This window comes from Myotis daubentonii, chromosome 10, assembly GCF_963259705.1.
Source record: "Myotis daubentonii chromosome 10, mMyoDau2.1, whole genome shotgun sequence".
Classification (NCBI taxonomy): Eukaryota; Metazoa; Chordata; class Mammalia; order Chiroptera; family Vespertilionidae; genus Myotis; species Myotis daubentonii.
The window spans coordinates 25,614,233-25,638,517 of NC_081849.1; the positions used below are offsets into that span (position 1 = coordinate 25,614,233).

Sequence of the window (24,285 nt, forward strand, 5' to 3'; positions counted from 1 at the left end):
GGTTTCAAACTGGGGCAGAGAGACAGGCACAGAAAGCCCCGGCTGCCCAAAGACCAAAAAGGTGGCAGAAGCGGAGCTGGAACATTCACACGGCTCATTGAGGGAGCCTCCTGGGTCTGGGCTCAGGGCAAGGTGCTGGCTGGAGGCAGAGACTAGTCTGAGCCAGGCCCTGCCTTTGGTCAGCCAGAAGCCCCCTTCCGTGGCGGAGCCCTGGGGGCCCACCCCTGATCCTGTGAGAAACACTCTCCTGAGGCCCAGGAGGCTGGCCAGCATCCGCCGCTCCCACCGGCCAGGCGGCTGGGAGCTCACGCGTGTTCCCAAGTCCATTGTCATGGCCCTTGCTGCGGTGCTGGTATGTGGAAGACCCTATGGGAAGGAAGTTCTCAGGAGAGATGGGAACTTGCCAGAGCTGGGGGGTGGGGAGGGGGGTGGTGCTGGCCAGGGCCCTCTGCAGTTCATCCTCTCCAACCCCTCATTCCCCACGGCCTCACCTGGCCTCCTGCCTGGCTCCCCCATCCCCCACTCATGGGCACTGACCAGGGAAGGACAGGGAGACATGGCCGCCTCACCTTGTCATCAGCCGGGGCCTATATGCACAGCGGGCAGATGTCTGTTTCCCATGGTCTCCCCCCGCTCTGTGACCGTCCCCTTGCACACCTGTGCACACACCTTACTCCTTTTGTCCATCAAACCCCTCAGAGCAGCATCTCCACAACGTGTCCTAATAATAATGGGGAATGCCATTGCTGGGTGCCCACCATGTGCCATGAGCAGTGTTGGCACCCGGAACAGCATGCACTTCTAATGATCTTGCAAGGCTGAGTGTACCCCTGCCAGCTTCTGCTAACGGCTTCTCACAGAAGCCAGTGCATTGTGCCAAGGCCAGTGGCTGCAGGTTATGCTGGGTTTCCAGCTATAAGTTTGTCAGTCTCCCAAGCCACTTCCATCCTCCCCATCTGGGGCCAGGTCTACCCTACTCTGGCTCATGACTGGACACCAGCTCCGAGTCCTCTCTGCGGCCTCCCGGGCAGGGCCTCCCAGTGGCTCAGGCTGGCCATGGAAGGCAGGGGGCCAAGGGCAGGTCGGCACTGGGGCACCTGGAGGGGAAGAAGGGCACACAGGGCTGAGCAGATGGCACTTCCGGCATGAGGACGTGCCCTGGACTTCTCACTGTGGCTGTACTGGCCTCTGGATGGCGTGGCTGGGCCCTGGGACCCGTGGAGAGCCAGTGTCTCAGTCAGCAGCCTGGGGTTTGGACTCACAGAGACTGGCTGGCCCACATGCAGGAAACCTCCGTTCCCTCTGGGCTCTATTCCCTCAGCTATAAAATGAGAATATGAGCGCACGTGTCATAATGTTTTATGGACATTAAGTAAGATAATGTATGTAAAGTGCCTGGCGCATGCGGGGCGCACTTAAATTTTATTACCTGCCCCTCCTACCTCCCTGGCTGCTCTCCCCTGATCCCTCTCCCTGGCTCCCCGGCTATCTAGCGCACTGCACCGAGTCCCTGTTTTACGACAGGGGAGATGGGAGTGAAGTGTCTCGATGAGGAGTATCCAGACAATTCCCCTTTGTAACGTTGCCACCCTGCCCCCTACCCAAATGCCACTCCGCAACAAGGCTTTCTTTATTCACCAGATGGTTCGATAATTTAGTTGAAGTCTGTGAGTATAAAACTGGGTAGTAAATTTTAATTGTAACCCAATAAGGTAGAGTTAGGAGGCAATGATAGGTTGAAAATGGTTACTGTTTGCTTTCTGTTTCTAAAGGATTGGTGTGTGACCAGTGCCTGGGCAGCCGCTTCCCCAAATGCCCGAATTCTACCCAGATGGTCCCAAAGGGACAGCCTGAAGCCAAAAGACACCGTCTTGTCCACACGCATCCACCACTCATGCCCAACCAGCAGGGCAGGTATGCCGGCGGCTGAAAAGCCTGGAAAACACTGCTTTACATTAGTCAGCGGCTTCCCTGGGAACGTTTCTATTCTCAGGAAGCCAAACAGGGAGAAACTACGCTGGTGGCAAAGAGGGGTTGGGAAGAAATAAGAAAATGACGATCCACACAAGACCTCTGGGTCTAGTGTAGGGAGCTGGGTCTCACATACCCCGGGCTAATGTGGACCAGTGGAAGTTAATTTCTGCCTGTAAGCAATTAATTCGTGAGTTTAGTGGAAATGGAAAAGTCGTATGTGCTGGATATATACCCAAAGATTGAAAGCAGGGTCTCAGAAAGATATCTGTGCACCGTGTTGCTAGGAGCATTATTTGTAACAGCCAAAAGGTGGAAGCAGACCGAGGGCCCATTGACAGAAGGTTGGATAAGCGAAATGTGGTCTATTCAATGGACTATGATTCCACCTTAAAAGGGAAAGAAATTTTGCCTCACACTACAACACAGGTGAACCCTGACAACGTTTTGCTAAGTGAATAAGCCAGTCACTAAAGGACAATTACTGTCTGGTTCCACTTGTATGAGGTGCCCAGAGTAGTGACATTCATAGACAGAGGTCAACAGCGGTGGCCGCTGAGGGAAATGGGGAGTGGTTGTCCAATGAGCACAGGGTTTCCTGGGGAAGATGCAAAGGTTCTGGAGCTGACGGTGGTGATGGTTGCACAACAGTGTGAATGTGCTTAGTGCCTCCACATTGGACACCTAAAAATGGTCGAAATTTTATGTTATGTTTATTTTACTACAATGAAAAAACAAAGCTGTGTAACCTGCTAGACTCGGAGCCCATGCCTAGCAATTAGCTATTTCGTGGGCTCCCACTCGGGGACATTGGTAAAGCTGGCTGCTCACTCCTTTGTGAGCTGAGGCTGGGATCAGAGAGTCTCCCCTCGTGAGAAAGGCAAGGGAACTCGAGAATATTTAGGCTTAAGGGGAAATGTTAAGAATCCAGACGAGGAGTAAGGCCATAGAAGGGCATGTGTGATTTATAACGGGCCCAGCCTCTCCATCCCTTTGCAGAATCCGGTAGACATTCCCTCCGGTCAGTACCTGGGAAAGTGCTCAACTCCCAAGTGATGGGCCTGTTTTATTTTATGGACAATATAAATCTCGGAACTAGTCTTATTTTCTGTTGCTGCTTCGGCCACAACCTCCCATCCATCCTAATAAGTATCCAGAGCCGTGAGGCATGACACTGATGGAGCACCTCGGGAGTCAGGTGTGCGGGCTTGCTGTCGGAGGGCCGGCTCAGACGTCTCACTGCCTGGACTCAAACCCCAGCCCGCTCGCTCCCAAAGTGCCCCGTGCCCTCAGTTTTGTCGCCTGTATTAGGAGCATGCCTACTTCAGAGGGCTCTTGGGTGGCTAAACGAATGCATGCAGGAAAAGTATTTAAAACTGGACCCGTCAGCAGTCAACTAGTAGTGATTGTTCCTTATGGTTATTATTTTGCCCTGGTTTCCTTGTTTATATTTTTCACTTTTCTCCGGTACTTATATTTATAATTTATCCCAAATCCCTTTCAGAACAAAGGGTAATATGAATATATGTATAAGCCAGATCCTATGCTAGACAGGAAGAGGGATAAAATGTTCAAACGATGGGGTCCCTGCCAGTACAAAAGAGAGTTAGGTTTTTATCGTTCACTTTCCGCTTCCCTTCCCAGTGCGTCACTTATCTTTCCACACAGATTTATTGAGCAGCAACTAAGTGGTGAAATCATCATATCATATCGCAGTTTCTTAAATAAGGGTCCATGAACTCCCAACATTTGTCTGCCAGATTTCTTATTTCTGTGAATATGTACAGTTTTTCTGAGGAGAGGGACTTGCATTCAATTCTAAAGGAATGCATGACCCCTAAGTCCCAAAGCCCTACTCCCATCTCTGCTCTGAGGTTTCCTGGCTCAGCCTCACTGCCTCCAGAGGGACCGGCGGGCGCCGACAACTGGGGGTCCTGGGCAACTTGCATCCCCTCCCTGACCTCAGCTTTCTCACCTCTGGATAGGCAGCTAGGCTTGAAGGTCATCAACACCTTTCTCTGTGCTGACACCGTGATGGGGAAGGCCTTGGGCATGGGTACGGCTTCTCACCTCGAGGTCCCGGAGGACAGGATGGTCTTCAATTCCCGGGAACAGCACCCGCATGGTGTAGGTTCTATAGTCCAGGAAGGGAATCCCGGCTCCATCCAGGTCGCTGGTCAACTCATGGATGTCTGTCTGCAGCTCAGCAAAGGCTGCCACAAGGAGAAGCCGGTGAGACTTCTGGGTGGGGCAGGCCCAAGAGTTACTCCCAACTCAGGACACTCAGAGCCCTCACTCAGGCCCCAGGGGACATGAGCAATGGGCCTCAGACGTGCAGGAAAAAGAAAAGGGGACGTTTTCATTTAAGTAGCTGAGGTGAGCTACACAGGCATGGAAGAAATGTGCAGCCCAAGGAAGCTTGTCTTGGGCCAAATTCCTTCCAAAGCATGGATGAGGGGCAGGCCATCCACAGATCTGTGCTGCTGCTGGGTCAGGAGCACCTCCCCATCTGAGGAAGAGGGCTTTGGTTTGCAAAATGTGCATGGGGCCCTAGCCAGTTTGGCTCAGTGGATAGAGTGCCGGCCTGTGGACCAAAGGGTCTTGGGTTCCATTCTGGTCAAGGGCATGTACCTCAGTTGCAGGCTCCTCCCTGGCTCAGGCCCTGGTTGGGGCTCGTGCAGGAGGCAACCAATCAATGTCTTTCTTTCACATCAATATTTCTCTCTGTTTTTCCCTCTCTCTTCCACTCCCCCTAAAAATCAATGGAAAAAGATCCTCATGTGATGATTAAAAAAATGTGCATGGGGCCAGGGACCATAGAAGCATGGTGGGTAGGGGAGAGGCGAGGAGGAATTTCTATTTCTGATTCTGTGTTTGATAGTCCTTTTAAGAGTTAAGGACAATTTCTTCTGAGTCCCAGTTCTGGGCCATGCAGGTCACTGGAACCATCAAACCATCAAATGAGGCCAGATGGGGCTCTGCCATCCTAAGATATTCCTTCTGTATAAATGCGCAGAGTGGGTTTCTGTCCTTCCTTCCACAAGTTGATGCTACTCATTGGTGAAGTATGAGCTGTGTGGGCACTGCTGTCTGTGGAGGCAGCTCAGGTCTCCAGATAGTCACGGAGCTGCAAGAGCCCTCTAGCCCAGGGCAAGGCCAGCACACAGGCTGAGGTTTTACACAGCCTCAAAGCTGTGACCGCACCCTGTCCTGGGCAGAGCCCATCTCCTGGGCCACCCTCTGCCACCTGAGGAAGTCAGAGGATGTATCCAGCCCTTCCCTGCTTTGCCTTTCTCCTTGGCACATGCATGCACACACATACATGCACACACAAATACACACGTGATCATGCATGCACACATGTGTGCACACTCCAGAATGGATTAACACATGCTAACAAAGAAGAACGGCCAGTGGATGTTGACTAAACAATATTTCTTTCTCTTTATACAAACACAAGAATAGGTGAAACTACTTGATGGACTCGAAAGAGATTCACAAGCCCTGCCCTGGAAAAGCAAGCCCTGTGTCCAGTGGGCTCTGGTGACCCCAGGAACACAACACGCTGCCCCAGGCCCTGGACCCCACTGCCTCCTGCCATGCTGACTGCAGGCCTGTGGAGCTTGAGGTTTGGGGCGTGAGGACACCAATGCTCCCTGTCTGACAGACAACGGGGATGCCACTGGGACCATGGAGAGGCTCCTGTGCTGCTCTCTTCCTGCACCTCTGCTCTGGTCACGTCGACACAGGGGGTCCTTGTCCAGCGAAGTGACTCTGAAGCAGAGCAACCCTAATGCATCCAAGCAAAACTGACAGCAATGTGTGTGCACATGTGGCTGTGAAGGGGAGTCAGTGAGCCTTTTTGGCAAGTATTGTCACCAAAGTCCCAATGAACACTCATGTATGTCCTTAGTGAAGAACATGCATGTGCACTTGTGGGAGTACATGGAAATGCACATATGAGCATGAGTGTGAGTGTGTGTGCTTGAGTGTATGGGTGAGAGTGCATGAGTGGTCATCTGAGTGCGTATGTCAGTGTGTGTGTGTTATATCAGAAGGTAAGGCCTGTGATGGGCCCAGGCCAAGCCTCTTCTGAGTGTGTGTGTAGGTGCTGGCTGTCCTGGATCACTGTCAGAAGTGTGTGTGCAGGTGATGTCCTAGCTCATTGTCAAGTCTTCAGGAAGTCACCTTCCTGGACCCAACCTGCCCTGCAAACATTCCAGAATCAGCCCTGGGCACCCCTGGAAAGTACTTCAGGCGAACCCTCCATGCTGCTCTAGTCCTCTCTCCCTGCCCACATGGGATGGCTCTCCCCTGAGCAGAGGCTAGGGCACCCCCGCAGATGCTCAGCTGGCCTCCCTGTCTGATGCCAATTCCTCCTCCTCTGGAACATTCTCAGAGAGGAACCTGGCTTCACCCTGCCCTCGGCGCCCCTCTCTGTTGGGTGCTCATCTGGTGAGGAGGAGAAGGAGGGAGCTGGCTTTTTATCAGTCTGCAGCTTCTCTTCAAGTCACCAAGTGCCTCCAACACTCAAAGCCTCACGCCTGCCACACATAAAAGAGATTCTAATCACTACTCCTAATTAGAGGAAAGAGTACATTGAGGAGAAAAAAATTAAGCAGCGTAAATATAATAAAAGGCAGTAATTAACAGTCCCACAAGGCGGGTGTGCGTTGACAGCAAAAGGATGTAGAGAAGGGATGGAGTGGACCCTCCTCCCATCAGAGAGCCCCAGGTAGAGGCCGCATTTACTCGGTGTATAAACCTACAGCAAGGAGCCACTCACCCCTCCTGGGTGACTCACAGAATGATATCCTAGGGGTGACAAGAGTCTGACTCCTTAATTTCCTTCTGAGATTTAGTGCAGCTGGATTCAGTTCATGGCGTGTGGGTAACTTTTTAAAATACAAGCTGTGAAACACTCTTCCTTCTAAGTCTCAGTTGAGCCCTGCAGCCCAACCTTCCTTCAGGAAGACAGCTGAAGCTTGCTGGAATGTGTTCCGTCAAGGCCCCCCGAGGGGGGAGCACAAAACCCACGGGCCAGGATTCTGGGCTGGAAACTGCTCTAGTGGGATTTGAAATGATCCCAGTTTGACTTGGGGAAAAGGCAGGGGCCATCTTGAGGAAGAGGGACAGGAGGCTTTAGCTTAGCTGGCCTTGCCCCGGTGGGACTGGCTAAGATATGGGATTGGTCCGGGCACAGGCTCATCGATCAGAATTCAAGTTCTGCAGGTGGACACCCAGCCCCCAGCACTGCCCACTGCTGCCCAGCCCACCGCTTATGTGAGTGCCACCCAAGTACACACGCACACACATGCATGCACATGCCCACCCAGCCTCCAGCGTGGAGCCGCAGCCACCTGGCCACTCAGTACCTTCTTTGCACTCCAGGGCCACGCGGGACTCCAGATTGTCCATTTGCATCTGCAGCCGCTTCAGTGTGAGGTCGCTTTCGCGGGACTTGCGTTTGTAGGCGATGAGCACGGCCACGATGAAGATGATGAGGAGGCCACCCGCCACGGCGATGCTGACGATGGCGGGCAAGCTGAGCGGGCTGTCCGGGGCGATGTACACCATCCCCGGAGAGTACTCCATGCCGCCGACGCGGGCCTGGGGCAGAGTGGGCGAGATGGAGCTGGGCATGGGGACAGAGCATCCTAGGGCCCAGCCCCGAGTCACCGGTGCACTGGTGACCAGGGTGGCATGAGGGAAATGGCTCTGGGGAGCAGCAGCATCTTTGGTTGTAAAAATAGCCGAGAGGGCATTTGGGGCTGGGTGAGGGGGTCTGCATAGCTAGCACGGGCACTCTAAGCGGGAAAATTCATTCTCTTATCCAGGAGACAACACGGGCATCTTCAAAGGAAACGGCACACAACTGGGATCTAAATGGTGTGACATGATGACATCAATGACTGGTTCCCGTCACTCATCCCATTGTAAGGACGGGTGACTGCGGCACAGACATGATATCAGGGACCTCCCCAGGCCAACAAGGGTCCTTTTCTGGAAGAGTCTCCTGCTCATAACGAGCGATTTAACGCATCATTTAAAGTGACCTGCATTGCTCTCATCGTGGCACCAGCCAGTATGGAAGGAATAACAGTACAGGAAAAAGAAGTCCGAAGAAAGACAGGGCGGGACTAGGGTGTGGGGAGGTTGGAGGAAAGTTGAAACCAGCCACGATCCCCTCCCAGGATGCCTCGGGGCCCAGGGTGGAGCTGGGCTGCTCACACCCCAGTCCCTATGCCCCGTCTACTTGGGACAGGCAGGGCCCGCAGCCTCACCATCACTTTGTGCCTGCCGATGAGGTTGGGCGACTCGCAGAGCAGCTGCACGTCGGACACCGTCACGGCACACGGCTTCTCCCCGACCAGCACGGTGTAGTTCAGCTTCACGTTGCCCCCAGCTACTGGGGGGATCAGGTTCTTGCCCTGGATGGAAAGGAAACCCAGTTCCCACCCCAGAGTCAGGGCCACAGCACTGCCGGCTGCCTGTCCTCCCGCCGGAGTTTCCCACCTGCCGGTGAGCTGGTGGAGTTAAGTCCACAGAAACCGTGGCCTGCACACTACCATCCCCCCTTTCTCAGTGGCACAGCAATAATCAAGGTGCTCTTTTCAGTTTATCCCAAATGCAGCCTCAGAATGCTTCTCAACCCAGAGCTGTCGTCAGTCACTACCAGTGGATTCAAATTGCCATAGCAGTTAAAATGAAAAGTCGCTATCCACGCTCCAAAGAAACCCTATGTTGTGGTTCTCAAAAGGCTGCACAGGAGGAATCACTCTGAACCTTTGACCTCCCAGCATCTGACAAAGCTCAGGAGTCCAATGGCCAGTATGGATCCGGCTGCCCTGACCAGGTCTCCATGGCCTGTAAGGGGGGTGAGCCACTCAGCACAAACTCAGAGAGAGTGTTCGCATACTCTGAGCTATAACACAGTCTGAGCGAAGGACTCCAGTCACAAAATTTGGCAGGAGCCTGAGGCTTCTGGCCTCTGTCTTGGGCAGCGGCCGCCTTTCTCCCCACCCCAACCCCCACCAGCCTCCGACCTCAGTCTACCTTCAGGATGATGGGGGTGCCAGGCTTGAGCTCCAGGATTCCCGAGGGACCAAAGGCCTCGAACACGGGATTGGGATAGTAGGTGAAATTGGTCTTGTTGAGGATGAGCAGGGACTGGACGTTGTCCAGGATGAAGCCGAACTCCTCGGGCCGCTCGGTCAGGTCCGACTGGTGGTCGGGCCCCAGAGCGAGGGCCGGAGCCTGGCAGGTCATCTCGGTGGCGTTCAGAACCTCACAGAGCTGTGGAGGAGCAGGCAGGGAGACTCAGCCACGCATCTGCACGCATTTTATCTGCACGCGTGCGGCCGCCCGCACCCACCGAGCCACCTGCAATGCTGCCATGCGGCAGGGGGTTGACACGGATAGTTATGCCTGAGTCAGAATCCTTTGCAGCCAGGAACACACAGCCTAGGCGCTCAGGGAATATGTTCTGCAGCTGGCACCTTGCTCCACGCTGCCCGTGGCGAGTATGGCAGTGACTAGGGCATCTCTAAGCTAAGGAGCAGAACTGGGGGTCAGAAGGCTGGAGGAAAATGCGTATAAAGCTCCATACACCCTAGAAGCCACTGGCCCTCCCTGCCTGCACCCCAAGGTGTGAAAATGCCCTCATCCTGCTCAGGGGCATCACACAAAATGGGTCATCAGTGTCCGGGGTGGGCCTCTCTGAGTCCTCGGGGAGCCCCACACCCTGTAGGGAGGTGACATGCTGGGTGGACAGCCCCCTTGACCCCTGCCAACCCCAGACTCACATTGATGTGCTCCTTCCCTCCGTGCTTGGCACGGATCTGGGGGTTCTGGATGAGGTTCAGGTGAGTCCCCCACACGGTGATGGGTGTGTTCCCACTGCCCGGGAAGAGAGAAGGAGGGTGTGAGCACAGGGACAGGAGCAGCAATGGCACTCAGACACGACGATGATATAGCCACTCTGGCTGCGCTTCGACATTAAAGACAACGGCAGCCAGTCGGCATGACAACGTTCATGGGGACAAGGCTGACGAGCTGGCTGCATAATAACGAGGAGGAGCTCTCGGCAGCCAAAGCAAAGACAGTGATGACCAGATGTCCGTGGCCATCCTGCGCTGAGCTCATTCGGAGCGCGGACACCCTGTGGAGGCCGGGTTTGCCACTCGGACCGAGGCCTCCGGCCTCCAGCCAGCTGCTCATCTGCAGCCCCTGCGGTCTCCTCCTCCAGCTTTCTCCAGTCTCAGAAAGTTCTTCACAGTGCCCTTGGCCTAGTGGACCAGACTGTCCCCACCAGACCCTCCAGGGCCTGAGCACAGCCTCCTTCCCAGGGCAACCATACCACCAATTTCCACTGTAGAGGCTGCAGCCGGGGAAGGCAGAGGCACAGACACTCAGGAGCCGCCTCTCAGAATGCAAAGGTGACATGCTCCGGACTCAGTCTCCCACACCTGGGTGTCCGCCGGAGGAGGAGGATGGGTGGTCAGGAGGTTCACTTTGTGCGGCTTTTCAAAGGCAGCCTGGGTGCCAGTGTCTTCCTTTGGGTGGCTAAGAAGCTGACATGGGGGAGGGAGGGGCTATCTTCTTTGGGGACAACTTACAGGAAAGGGAGGAATCACCTTTCCCACAACCAAGGGAGTATCTTCAAGAAGAATCCTACTACCTACAACGGTTGAGTAGTTATAAGCGTGGTGGGTACAGAACCCTGGACACCATTCATTTCTACCCTCTAGCCTCCGGCCCTCCTTTACTCTCCCAGTTTCTTCCTCCCTTTCTCTTGACTCCACCTGTCTCCCCAACACTCACTCACACACACGCCTGCACACACACACACACACACACACACACACACGTGTGCAGGAAAATTCCCATGAAACCCGGGGCAGTGTTTGAGCTTCTGATATCCAGCCATCTCCTGATCTTCTCAATTAACTCAAAACACATTCATCCAACGTCCCCCATCACTGCTCCTCAGTAGCCCAGGATGGAAGCAATGCAGAGGCAGGGAGTCTGCAGAGCCCACCGCAGCGTGGGCTTTAACTGCAGCCAAACCCTGGAGCCACTGGAACGTGCTCCACCCCCGTTGATGACAGCAGGAAGGATAGCACCTCTGTTTCTGCGACAGTGACAGGAGGAAGCACTGAATTAAACCAGGCTGAGAATTCCTTGGGGAGTTACAGAGTTTGTCTTAGGCACAGGGGGCTATGCCCACTTCCCCAACTCACCAGGCCCCAGGAGCAAACCCTGGAGTCGCTTTTTACAGGCTATGTCCCCTCTCCGTGCCTTATAGGCTTCATGGGCTTTAAGATCACGGCTAAAACTTATTAGGTTTGGTCCTTAGAGAGTAAACTGATGAGGACAACCAAGTCTCATATCAGAAATGCTGCCTTTCCTTGGGTGTAAGGCTGGAGGTGGCAAACTCTTTCCGTAAAGGGCCAGAGACTAAATACTGCCGGCTTCCCGGGCCATGTGGTCTGTCACAGTTCCTCAGCTCTGTTGTTGTGGTGAGAAAGCAGCTATAGACAAAACATATACAAATGAGCATGGCTGTGTTCCAATAAAACTTTATTTCAAAAGCAGATGGACAGCCAGATTTGGCTTCCATGCTGGAGTTTGCTAACTCCTGGTTTCAAGGATTGTTCTCTGGACTGAACTGGTCTCTGGCTCCTGCCTCAGCTTGTGGAGACCACATCTTCATGCCCGCCACTCCCCCCTGACCCACGGCAGACAGGGGGAGGGCCGAGGACCGAGGGCCAGGGAGGAAGAGGGAGCTGAGCCAGGCAGCATGCTGTGCATCTGCACCCCTTAATCCGCTCAGCTGCCATCAGAGGGAGGCTAAGTGACTCCTAGGGTCACTTGGCAGTAAGCAGTGGAGCTGGGCTGAGCTTACTCCTTCTGACCCAAGCCCTGTTCCATTCCCTACGTGGCCCCTGGTACAGCCATTTCCCCACTATCACCAGGGGCCTTGCTGTCGGGATGCCCTCTTGCAGAGCCTGGCAAAGCAGGCTCATGCTGCCTGCCTGAGGTTCCTTCCTGTGGTGCTAATCCCCACTCCAGGCACCACCAAGCCAAGACTGAAAGGGACCCAGGTCCTGGGGTTTCCAAAGTCCCAGGTGAGTCACGCAAGAGGTGGAGACCCTAGGAAATGATGCAACCGACCCAAGTCAGCTTGTGACTGGCTGAGCAAGAGATGGCACCGGAGGGTCTTTCTGTAGCACCATCATGCCTGGCTCCCTGGTCTAAGAAACATGTTCTGTGTGCTCCTGCGGAGCACGAGGAAAGCGTGGGGATCAAGACCGGGTCCCTGCCCTGGGGGAGTGAGTGTGCAGCAGAGGAAAGGACAAAACCAGCGGGCAACTAGAGGTCATGGGTGCTGAGACACAGGAGGCCGCAGAAGCAGAGGATGGACCTCCTCACCAAACCCTGGAGGTCGGGGTGTGCTTCCCTTCCAGAGCAGACCAAGAAGAAGCTGGGTCAGACCTTTCTCCTCCTCCCGCGCTCCTCGGCAGGACTTGAGTCACTGTCCATATTTGCCAGAAGCGAGGTTTAAGGAGTAGGACTGACACCTCCCCCTGACAGTCACTGTGAAATGGGAACATGGCCTCCAGGTGCACCACCCATCCTCAAATGAGAGGCCGTGGGCTCTTGCTGGTCAGAGCCAGGCCACCAGGTCCTGCATAGAGGTGCCCTCAGGGAAAGGAGGGAGCCAACTCCAGTTCATCAGTTCCCAAAGCAGGACTCGGTTTTCAGAACTCTCTTTGGCGTTTGAGAGTCGAGGAAGGAAAGCGAGGTTGGGCAGCGCCTACCTGACGATGCTCCACTCTGGCTCAATCCGCACGATGGTGGGGTCCTCCATGTACTGGAAGACCAGGTCCTGGTGGATCTTGGCCCTGTCCACCTGCACCGTCACTTCCATCGCCAGGACCTCCTCTGAGGATGTGGTGTTGCAGACGATGTAGGATGAAGAGCGCCTGGAGGGAGGGAAAACATGGAGCTGGGCTCCTGGGCTCCAGGAAGGGAGGTGGTCCTGGGTCAGGGCCCTCTCACCTCCAGACCCATTTGTCAGGCTCCTCAGAGGCAATGGTGAGCCCTGCCTCAGACATAAACCTCTGGGAACGACTGACAAAGACAGGCTCTCCTGAGCCCTCTTTCTGCCTAGGCCAGTGATGGCGAATCTATGACACGCGTGTCAGAGGTGACACGCGAACTCATTTTTTTGGTTGATTTTTCTTTGTTAAATGGCATTTAAATATAAATATCAAAAATGTAAATCTTTGTTTTACTATGGTTGCAAATATCAAAAAATTTCTATATGTGACACGGCACCAGAGTTAAGTTAGGGTTTTTTAAAATGCTGACATGCCGAGCTCAAAAGGTTCGCCATCACTGGCCTAGGCCTTGTCCTTGGGCCTTGCCTTTAGCCCGCCTGCCTAGCCCCACTCTTGGCGAGAATCCTGCTAAGTCACTTTAGCAAGAATCCCCCAGTCCTTGCTATCTATCTGATCAAATTTCTCATCCTTCACCCCTGAATCTGATCACCCCAGCCAGCCTTCAGCAAGAATCCTGTTATGTTGGTTTAGTAAGGATCACCCAACCCCTAATCTTTCCTCTTAGTAATTTTCCGCCTGCTGACCCTCCCCCTGCTGTTGGGTGTAAATGCCCAGCTGTCTCTGCTGTGTGGGGAGCTGAGCCCCATCTCTCTCCTCTGTTGCGACAGCTTCACACCTGCTGCAACAGCCCTCCGTGAACTGGTTTCACCAGGCCAACAAGTGTCACAGTGCGCTTTTCGTTAACATCACTCATCAAGGCCTGGCCAGGCCTGGCCGGGTCTGTCAGGGCCCTGAGCATAGCTCTGTCCTGGGAAAACCTCTCTCTGCAGAACCTCTCCCCTGCAGGGGGCCGGCCCCCTGCCACATCTCATAGAGTCCTTCACTAGACACACCTCCCGCCTCCCTGTCCCCCAGGCTGCTGGCTCATGAAAGGCAGGCCCTTCTGGGACTGGATGGTGGGACCAGGAGAGAGAAAGCCAGCTGCGTTTGGAGACACAGTGGAGCGAGCTGGGGTAGCTGCCCCTGCCAGCTCTCAGCAGTCCCCACTGGTTCTGCTGCAGCCTGTGAGAAGCTCGCCCCAGGGAAGGGACTCGAGATTCCAAATCGTGTCCTGTGGAACCCCAGGGTTCTGCCAGGGGGTGGTATGGGGCACCAAGGTGAAATGGTGGGCAACAGCACAGGGGCCTATCCAGGGGTAGGGTGGCTGGCAGGTCTCCAGACTGAGCCAAACATCCACAGCCAGGTGTGCCCAGAAAGCCCTGTCCCAAAGGGAGCGCCACTTTCCAGGGAGGTGGCGGCCGTGCCAGAGTTTAGCCTGAGGAAGCCTGCTGCCCGCTGCGCACCCCACAGTCTGCCCTGCGCTCACCTGTGGAAGAGGCACGGCTGCTTCCCGAACAGCACCACCACATTGCTGCCCGCGTTCAGGTTGGTGCCCGTGATGGTCACCTGGGTGCCTCCGGACCTGGGCCCCTGGCTGGGCTTCAGGTCTGAGAGAGTCAGCGTCTGTGTAGGAGAGGATCTGGGCTGAGACACAACTGGGACGGGCTGCGGAGGCTCTGCACAGGCCTGAGGCAGCTCCCACACCCGGGCCACCTTCTGGAATCCGTACGGAGAGCCTGCACAGTTTCTTTACACTTGTGTGGATAGGCAACGTCTGGCCCCTGGAGTTTGCATCTCTATATTAATAATAGTAATACTATTAATAATAGCTGCTATGTACTGATTTTTCTAAGTGGCAGGCTTTATAGTTTCATATCTATAAATAATTAAATATATTAAATACATATAAATAATTTGATCACTCAATCAATGCTACAAGATGTGTATTATTACCCATCTCACAGAAGAGATTCAGAGATGTTAGGGAGTTTCCAAGGTCCCACAGCTGAAAGGTGGCACAGCTGAGACATGTCTGATGATTCCAGAGCTCCAGTTCTCCACCCCTGCTCCGGTCTCCAAGCTCATTTGCTTTCAGAAGGTGATCTGCCCCTTCCACAGACCTCTCAGACTCAGCCCAAAGCGCCCAGGGCCTGAGCAATGGGATCTGAGGGCCCCAGGGAAAGGAGGGGTGTGTGTGGAGGGTGGGAGCGGGGGGGGGGGGGGGGGCAAAGACTGGTCAGTGATTGAGTCCAATTGGCAAGGGGGCTGGTGGCTGAGGATTTGGAGTTGCAGTGTGTTCTTTCATTAGCATTTTAATGGAAAAACTTTCTTCAGTCCCAGGTGAGAAGCCTGTATCTGCATTTAAATGAAGATTTCCTTCTCCCTGGGCCCCCACTCCCTGCCCTCTCAAAGAATTCTGCACCAAAACTTGAACCCACTCCACTCCCTCGGAGGAGATGGCAGGCGGCCTCCCCACAGACAGGCCTGGATCCATAACCAGAGAAGAGAAGCCTACAGCTCCGGGCCTGGAACGTGATGCCCAAGTCAAAGCTCAGGTCACACACGCAGGGACGCACGCTGACCGCTGCACTCCATGTCCGACCCAGCTCTCTGCTCACCAGTCCCTGCAGGTCCTGGGCCTGGCATCCCCACGGCATCCACCAAGCCCAGGAACACTTTATTTTGCCTCTGCCACTGGCTCAGCCGGAGAGCTGGGCAGGGGGGCAGTGACATGTGGGAAGAGTGTTCCTTTCTCTGTTCTGCCTAGATCATGCTGTTTGGCTCAGGACAAGTCACTTACCCTCTCTGATCACAGTATCAGGGAGCTGGGTCAAACAATGGTTATCTCAAAGGTGCCTGATGTTTTCTGGTTCCATAACTCTGTGTCACCTCTCACAAATGGTTTCTTTGTCCCCATTGTCTATAACAGGAGGTCCCACTGACTGTGACTGTGAGGGTTGGTGGATGCTTAGAGATATAATCAAAACCAGGGAAGTTAGGATAGATGGGATGAAGGGAGAAGAACAGGCTCCCTGGCAGTCTGTGGGTGGGGCGGGGGGGGGGGAGGGGGGACTTGGACAGGGTAGAAGTGAGTAACCCTGCTGGCTTTTGCAGGAAGGTGGGAGCAGGGAGAGAAAAGCACAGAGATGCAGATGCAGATGCCTTGTGTTTTAAAGTTGTGAGAAGCTCTTACTCATTCAAGACAGGCTCCACAGACATTTCACTGGTAGATAGACTTCCCCGGGAGTCAGTCCTACCTTACTTGCCACCTCTTCACTGGGCTCCCAAGTGGGAGGTCAGGGGAAGGGAAAAGCACTCTTTCCAGGGAGATCTCTAGAGACTGAACCTGTGACAAGGCCGCATGTATCACCAAGACTAGCCTGATTTGTGGAGGGAAACCGAGGGAGACCCGAACCTGAGCCCTGCCTTGGCCCTGGGAAGGGGCCTCCTGGCAGAATCCAGTCTCCAGAGGAGCTACGGGCTTCCTGTGGGGCCCAGGCTGTTCCACCTACAAGATGCTCTGCGGTGCCAGGGAGTATGAGGGCCATTCTGTCCCTTCCTAACTTCCTGGTGGGATTCATGGGCCCTCTGCCCCTCGTTCCCTCTCTGAACCCCAGAAGCTCTGTGGGGAGGCCCCAACTATTGGGCCCTTAAATACAAGGTAGGGTCTGGGGAGGAGACAGGTCCCTACACCATTCCTCCTCCTTGAAAGTCTTCCCCAGGGAACATGTAGCGCAGGGCAGTTCTTCAGAGACGCCCCTCAATAGAAAAGCGACACAAATGTTCAAGTCCCAGGGACCCAGTGGGCCAATGCGTTTACCTGCTGGCAGCAACTCTCCTCCCTCCTGACCGGCCTTCCTGCTCACCTCTCCTCCCCTCATCACCCCTCCTCTCCCCGTCCCTCTGCTCCCACCTTCTGGGGCATTTCCTTGTCATCCCTTATCTCAGGGACAGCCTCCCACTACTTAGGAGCCACACAGAAAACTGTTCTGCCTTATGCAGATGCTGCCTTTCCACGGGCTCTTTCCTAGGAGCCTCGTCTTAATATCCGTCATCCAGCCGCGTCCTGCTCCAGGTAGGAGCCATCAAGCAGGCAAGACTGACCCTCCCTGGGAGCAGAAGGGGCTCTGGAGTATCCACCGCAGAGATGTTATGAGAATTGAGCCCGGAAGCAGATATGAGCAGGCACATGGCGGCTACTCAATCAACACTAAGCCTAGGCCAGGGGTCCCCAGCCCAGCTGCAGCGAGTCTCCCGGGCAGCTGTGTGCCCAGCTGCAGGGTGTGATTTAACTTGGGGGCTCCAGAGCCTTTTGCTTAAAGTACCTCGGCAGCTGGCAAAGAAATCGACAGCCTGGGCTTCATCTGCAAAGACTGTCTGAGCTGCGAGAGGGGCAGGGCCCCAGCGGGCAACACTGAGGCCAGTGCAGGTGGACGCCAGGTCCCAGGGAGCAGGGCACCCGCCCAGGAGAGGGATGAGGACTGGGTCATGAGCAGGAGGAATGGGAGGCTGTGGCTTAGAGCCATGCAGGGGAGGAGACGGAGAAGGCAAGGGGGTCCAGCCGCACGAAGCCTGGAGCAGTTAGTGTTGGCTGGCCGGGCGGCCCGACCAAGGGACAGTGAGAGGCAGTGGGCACCTGGGCGCTTCATGAGGCGGGGCTGACGTACTGAAAACGGTACTCCGCCAGGGTGGGTGGAGTAGAAGGGGTTCAGACAGAGGCAAGGACTTAAGGAGGCCCTTGTGGTGGTGTGTGGAATGGGGAAGTGAGACTCCAGGACATGGTGATGGAGCGGAAGGAGAGGAAGTGGGTCACAGTCCACATTGTGGGCCTGGGTGACAGGCCTCAGGCAGAAATGGGCAAGTGGGGGTGACACCCTCTCTGAGGAGCTGATGCCTGGGTGGGCCATGGGAGGCGATGGCAGGACGTTCAGGGCAGTGGCCTTTGAGTGGTCACAGAGGTGGAGGCCTGGCTGGAGACAGGGCAGAGGCAGCCAAGGCCCAAAGGACGCAGCTGCTTAGTGAGGTAGCGCTGGTCCTGGCACCGGGAACCTCGTCACTCCAGGGGACCGCGGGGCGAGAACTGTGCTGGGCAGCCAAGCCAGTCCAGTGCTTGCTATGGCCGTGCAGCAGCGGCCTCCCTGCACCACGCTGCCAGCTCACTTCAGAGCCAGACCTCACGCCCAATGCTGGGGTGCCGGGCCATACCCCCCAATACCTGCTGAGGTTGTCTCTGCCTCCCTGTCTCAATCTCTCTCCCTTTCATTATCTCAACTCTGATGGAATAGCACATATTTCCATATATCATATATATATACTAGGGGCCCGGTGCACGAAATTCGTGCACTGGGTGTGTGGGGGGGGGAGTGTCCCTCAGCCCAGCCTGCCCCCTCTCACGTACTGGGAGCCCTCAGGCGTTGACCCCCATCACCCTCCAATCGCAGGATCGGCCCCTTGCCCAGGCCTGACGCCTCTGGCTGAGGCATCCGGCCCGGGTAGCGGGGACCCGCAGCTGCAGCGGCCCCGCGATCGTGGGCTTCGCTTTAGGCCCAGGCAAGGGACCCCTAGCTCCCGGGACTGCCAGCTTCGACCGTACCCAGCTCCCATCGCTGGCTCCACCCCTACTTCCTGCTATCACTGGCCAGGGCGGAAAAGGCACCTGATTCTCCGATCATGGCTGGGGGGCAGGGCAAAGGCGGCCCCAGGGCCGCCTTTGCCCTGCCCCGCAGCTCTTAGCTCCCCCCTGGGTTTCCGATCACTGTCAGTGGCAGGGGGCTTCTTCCTGCTTTCCCTTTCGCCTCCCTGCATTGTGCCTACATATGCAAATTAACCGCCATCTTGTTGGCAGTTAACTGCCAATCTTAGTTGGCAGTTAATTTGCATATAGCCCTGATTAGCCAATGAAAAGGGTATCGTCGTACGCCAATTACCATTTTTCTCTTTTATTAGTGTTGATATATAATATGCAACACATTTGTATACTTTCTATATGAACATATGTATATTTATCACTTGTCTCAAAGTGTGTTGGTTTTAACTTGAAATTCCCTCAAATCCTTTCAGAAGGCGGGGTTCAAACCTGAAACAAATGGGTGAAACTGCACCCCCACTAGATCATTACATGCGTGTACTTCTCCCTGAGCTTCCCTGTGTGCTTAGTGACAGCCGGCTGTTCACAACTGTACCTTGGGGTAGATGCTATTGTTATTCTGTTTTAGAAATGAAGACATCCAGGCACAGAAAGGTTAAGCAACCTGCCCAGGTTCACTCAGTAAGTGGCAAGGACAGTGCTCAAATCCCAGGAGTCCTGATGCAGGACCACACTCTCACCTTCCATGCCACACTGCCCCTCAGCAGGGGATTCTGGGGTGGGGCCAGAGCATCTTCCCTGGTGCTGCCTGGGTTTGCCCACAGAGGTCTAGACGGGCCAGTGATCATGGTAATGAGGTCTGTGGCCTGTGCTTGGCCAGACTCTGGTGGCCAGGACTCACCATGAAGCCATGAAGTAGTAGAGCTGAGAGGACCGGGCCATGAACTCGGGCCGACACACGGCCACACAGATTTCCACGAAGCCAGCGTGCTGGCTGGGCTTGGCCTCCCCCATCTCACACACGATCCTGCAGGGAGGAGAGGACAGACACCCTGAGTCACAGGACAGTCACAGGACTCCCAGCCGTGACTCCTGGCCCCATTCTCTGCAGTAGGATCTCGGGGATAAGCAGGGGAGGAGGTGAAAGACACCCCAGGTTCCTTCCTGCAGGGGCTCCTGCTGGGTCCTCAGGGATTGAGGAAACATGATCTTCAGGGGTCCCCTGGAGGCCCTCTGTAAAGTGAGGAGCCTAGGGGAGGGTTCTGACTCAACACTTAGTTCCTAATTCATGAATTATCCACTGAGTTATGAATTACTGTGAATTTTAGCCAAGTGGCTTAGTGGATAGAGCTGGCAGGACCAGGGAGGTACAGTGACTTAGCCAAGGACCCACAGCAAGCCAGACAGGAGCCATGGAGTAGACCTAAGGTTTTCAGGTCCTTGTAGGAACTCATGGCCTGCCTCACCAAGGGCTTTCTGCTCCCAGTCCCAGCCGGGGGCTTGGCAGGCCAACAGACATGCATGTTGCGGTTGGGGGGAGTCATACATTTTTCCCTTTTTATAAATTTTTATTGTTTTAATTGCAAAATTTGTTCATACCATTTGAGAATTTTGAGAATGAGATAGTACAGAAGTGTGGCAATAAAAAAGTAGTGTCCCTTTTTTCAGTCCTAACCTCTCTACAAGTTTAGTATGTATAGTCTCCCAAGCCTTTTACTAGACTTGTGTGTGTGTGTGTGTGTGTGTATATATATATATATAATTTCCATTTTACAAATGAGAAAACTGAGGCACAGCAAAGTTAGTCAACTTGTCCAACTATATATATTTGTACATATATACACACACACATACACACGTATGTATGTATATTTATGTTTGATATATGCACACACATAAACCAAAATGTTATATATACACATACAGCTATATACAAATATATATATGTGTGTGTGTGTATATATATAATGAAACATATACATGATTTAAAAAATAAAAGTGAGACCTAATTATCCACTGTTCTAACCTGTCTTTTGACTCAACAATACAGCATGGACTCCGTTCATGTCACTGTTCACACGACTCTGCCCTGGACAGCCTCACAGTGTTTTACACTGTGACTGTACCATCATCCAGTTCCCTGCTTACTAGTGAAGGTGCCCGTGTTTTCAAACATGCATGTGTGTTTCATACATGCGTGTGTGTTTTAATCTTGCATAGCCTTTCCTTTGACTTGTCTGAAGCCCTCTCTTCATTTTGCGAATGGATTGCCGTTCTGTAGGAACTGCTGAGCTGGGAGCATTAACTTTTGTCTGTAATAAGTTTTACATTCTCTTCTCCCCATTGGTCACCTCTGCTTTAATTTTGTTTATGGTGTCTTTTGCCACCCAAAAGCCTAAAGTTTAAACGTGGCTATGTGGTTCATTGCTTGTTCTTTCACTTTATAGCTCCTGGGTTCTGTGCTTCTTTTAGAAAGCACTTCTGGGTGAGAGTCCAGCAAAAATACACGCCCTTCTGTGAAGGTAACATAATCAATGCATGTTCAGTGTCAAAAATAGAAAGTACATAAAAGCACTTGCCGTACATACGCCCACCCCCCAACTGCCTCACCCAGGAATATTCACTGTCCACATGTCTGTGTACATGTTTCCAATTTGATTTTCTTTCATAAAATTAATTAGAAACTCTGCATTCTGCTTGGTAACCTGTGTTCTCCCTTAATAGACGTTGAGTGTACTCCTGGTCATGATTCTCCCACAGTATCAGACTTAATGGCTCTATAGTTGACTGTCTTATGCATATAAAAGAGTTTATTGAGTTGATTAATTTACTATTGTCAAACACACAAATGCCTCTAAATTTTTACTATTATAAATAAGGCTAAAATAAGCATTCATGCAAATAAATATTTGTGCATTCTGGTTATGAAGGGAAAGGTCCAGAAGTAATATGGCCAGGCTAAAGACTTTTGACTCACATTTCCAAACTGCTTTTCAGAAAGTTCATCCCAATCTACCCTCCTGACAAGAACGTAGGAATATGCTATTTGTCATGCTTCTCATCTGCTCTGGGCATTGGCTTTCAAACACTGTTCCTTGTTGTTTTATTTTGCATTTCATTGATTACTACCAATGTTAGACATTTTTATATGACTTTTGGATGCTCTTTGCTCATTTTTGTGATATTTGCCTTTTATTTGTAAAACCTCTTTTATTTTTATTTATAAAATCATCTCTTACCTGTAATAGGGTATAAACATATACCCAGTCTATCATTCACATTTTTATTCTGCTTACAATGGTTTTTGAGGCACAAGCTTTAAGTTTTATTACTCAAATCTTCTTATCTTTCCCTTTATAATTTTTCTTTTGCAGTTATACTTAGAACAGCTTTCTTTTCTTGAAATTAGATAAATTCTCACCTGTGTTTTCTTGTAATCCTTTCACAGTTTCATTTTTACACTTAACTTTTTAATCTGTCTGGAATTTATTTTAGATTATAAAGTGAAGTAAAGATCTGATTTTTTTCTCAGGGAGTTAACCAGCACCACTCACTGAATGATCTTTCCTTTCCTTGCAGATTTGAAATGTCACTTTTATTACATACTACATATTTATACATCAGGATTATTTTTCTGGGTGTTTATCTGATTCTACTGATCTAACTCGTACCATAATACTTCAATAGTGTGGCTTTAATATATTAAAAAAAAATTTAAATCCTCACCCGAGGATATTTTTTCCATTGATTTTTAGAGAGAGTGGAAAGAAGGGAGGGAGGAAGGGAGAGAGAGAGAGAGAGAGAGAGAGAGAGAGAGAGAGAGAGAGAGAGAGAAACACCCACATGAGAGAGACACATTGATTTGGTCTGAGGGCTGACATTCTAACCACTGAGCAAACCAACCAGGGCTTTTATAATATTTTTAATGTCAAGTTCCAAGTGGGGCATTTCAGAGTTCCCCAAATCTCACTATATGGTAGCAGCCAATTTTGTCCTAGCAAGAACTCAGAAAGTTGAAAGACTCACAAAATGATCTTCAGATAAATAAACGATGATGGACCAGGGAGGTGAGTGCTACCAAGTCTGGAACCTTCAATGATCTGATGTACTCTGAGCACCTTAGGAAGACCAGATGGAACTCAGGAGGAACTGAGGGTGGTGGTACTGATGGTTCCAGAACCACTGAATCTGGGCAGGACTCAGTAAGCAGAACCACAAAGGGCACTGACCTAGCTCAGGGAGGCCTTGCAAAGAGTCAGCAACTTATGTCCATGGGACAGGTGGCAAGGTTTCACTCTGGAGGGGCAGCAAAGATGGCATAAATAGATTCTATTGTGCTGGCAAGATTTCATGGTTGGGTTTGCTGGGCTGGAAAATTGTGTTTACTTATTTACAAGGCAATATGTGGCTTGCAAACCTCCTCTACCAGGTAGGTTAGAGGCCAGCTAGGTTGTTGAATGACCCTTTCAGTGGACCAGCAGATTTCACAAAGAGAAACTAACTATCCAAAGTACCCACAGGCCTGCCAGGGAGTGAGGAGTTTCATTTCCGTCTCCATACCGGGTAGCACAAGATTCCTGGTATGGACATGCATGGGGAGTTAGGGACAGCAGAGGGAGTTGGGGTAAGCAATTGAACTCATACTTCTCTTGCAGATTTTAACTTTGCTCTATCTCATTCCTACTCACCCCCACAGCCCAAGGAGGTAACCATCACTTCTCTCCCAGCCTTTCCCCTTTTCTACACTTCCCCCAATATGGCAGCTGGCTGGTCCAGGTGTGGGAGTCCCGCCCCAGCACCCTAGAATGTCAAGGGCATTCTCCTTTTACCTCCATAAGCTTTAAGACCCCTTCTTTTTGGCTTATCTTCCCTCCCCTCCACTACCTGTCTGTGTCTCAGGTCACGTCCACTTACTGTTCGGCAGGGATGTAGCCATCCACCAAGGGGCTGCACTCCACGCCGGCCACCTTGACGTAGGAGGCGATGTCCCGGAATTCCAGGCCCAGGTTCTCTCCTCGGATGGTGACCTTGGTGCCCCCCTCCCGGGGGCCCGTCACTGGGATTATCTGGAGGGAGGAAGCATGGTGATGTGGCAGGCACCAAGAGGAAGCCATCACCCCTTGCTGATGGGCCAAGGAATGGCTCTTCCCACCTCTGCCCGATTCCTGAGCTGTGTCCAAGTGCCCCAGGGCATCTGGATCTGGCACTGCCAGTGGCAGGAGCTCTGGCAGAGCAGTCCAGGTTTGGGTGTGGTTTCAGGAGCAGTGATCAAAGACCCTCATTCATTTTCCTATTTCATGGAAGATGGAGCCGAACGTGATCCGAAACATCACTGGGTAATTCATTGAAAATGGGGATTAAAGCATTTGGGCATTTGCTTGTGTTGGTTGCACTCTCAAGCTACATGAGTCACCCTCCTGCGAACCCGCAGCCTTCCACACTATGGGAACTAAGACCCTTCTCTAAGGTCTCTTTCCATAACCAGATATTCTCTCTTTCCTAATCCTTCTCTTGTCCCCTCCCCTCCCCCCAAATGAAATTTTAAGGCACCTTCTTTGTGTTCCTTTCATGGTAACATTTGTGCCTGATTCCCATCTTTCCATCCTCCACCCACTTCCTCTTCAGAGCCGGAGCCTCTGAGAGCAGGGACAGCATCTCCCTTCTCCTCTGGACTTTGCAGTAGCAGCATCGTTTCTTGGGTGTAATTGTACTGCAAACTCCAACTCCCAAGCGTCTTCCTGGAGTTACCAGAGCACTTGTCACAACCCCTTTACCTTCACT

At 52.7% G+C, this 24,285-nt stretch overlaps 1 protein-coding gene across 1 annotated transcript in view; it reads right to left on the minus strand.

The window, feature by feature from the left end:
- PLXNA4 (plexin A4) overlaps positions 1-24,285 on the minus strand; it is a 416,580-nt gene that overhangs the window by 43,134 nt on the left and 349,161 nt on the right. The window contains exons 13-21 of the mRNA XM_059711811.1: positions 23,419-23,570; positions 19,414-19,531; positions 14,404-14,540; positions 12,795-12,959; positions 9,777-9,870; positions 9,028-9,267; positions 8,256-8,402; positions 7,347-7,581; positions 4,042-4,184 (exon numbers count right to left, since the gene is read on the minus strand). Of these exons, the coding sequence (XP_059567794.1) occupies positions 4,042-4,184; positions 7,347-7,581; positions 8,256-8,402; positions 9,028-9,267; positions 9,777-9,870; positions 12,795-12,959; positions 14,404-14,540; positions 19,414-19,531; positions 23,419-23,570 (1,431 nt within the window). The remainder of the gene's footprint in view (positions 1-4,041; positions 4,185-7,346; positions 7,582-8,255; positions 8,403-9,027; positions 9,268-9,776; positions 9,871-12,794; positions 12,960-14,403; positions 14,541-19,413; positions 19,532-23,418; positions 23,571-24,285) is intronic.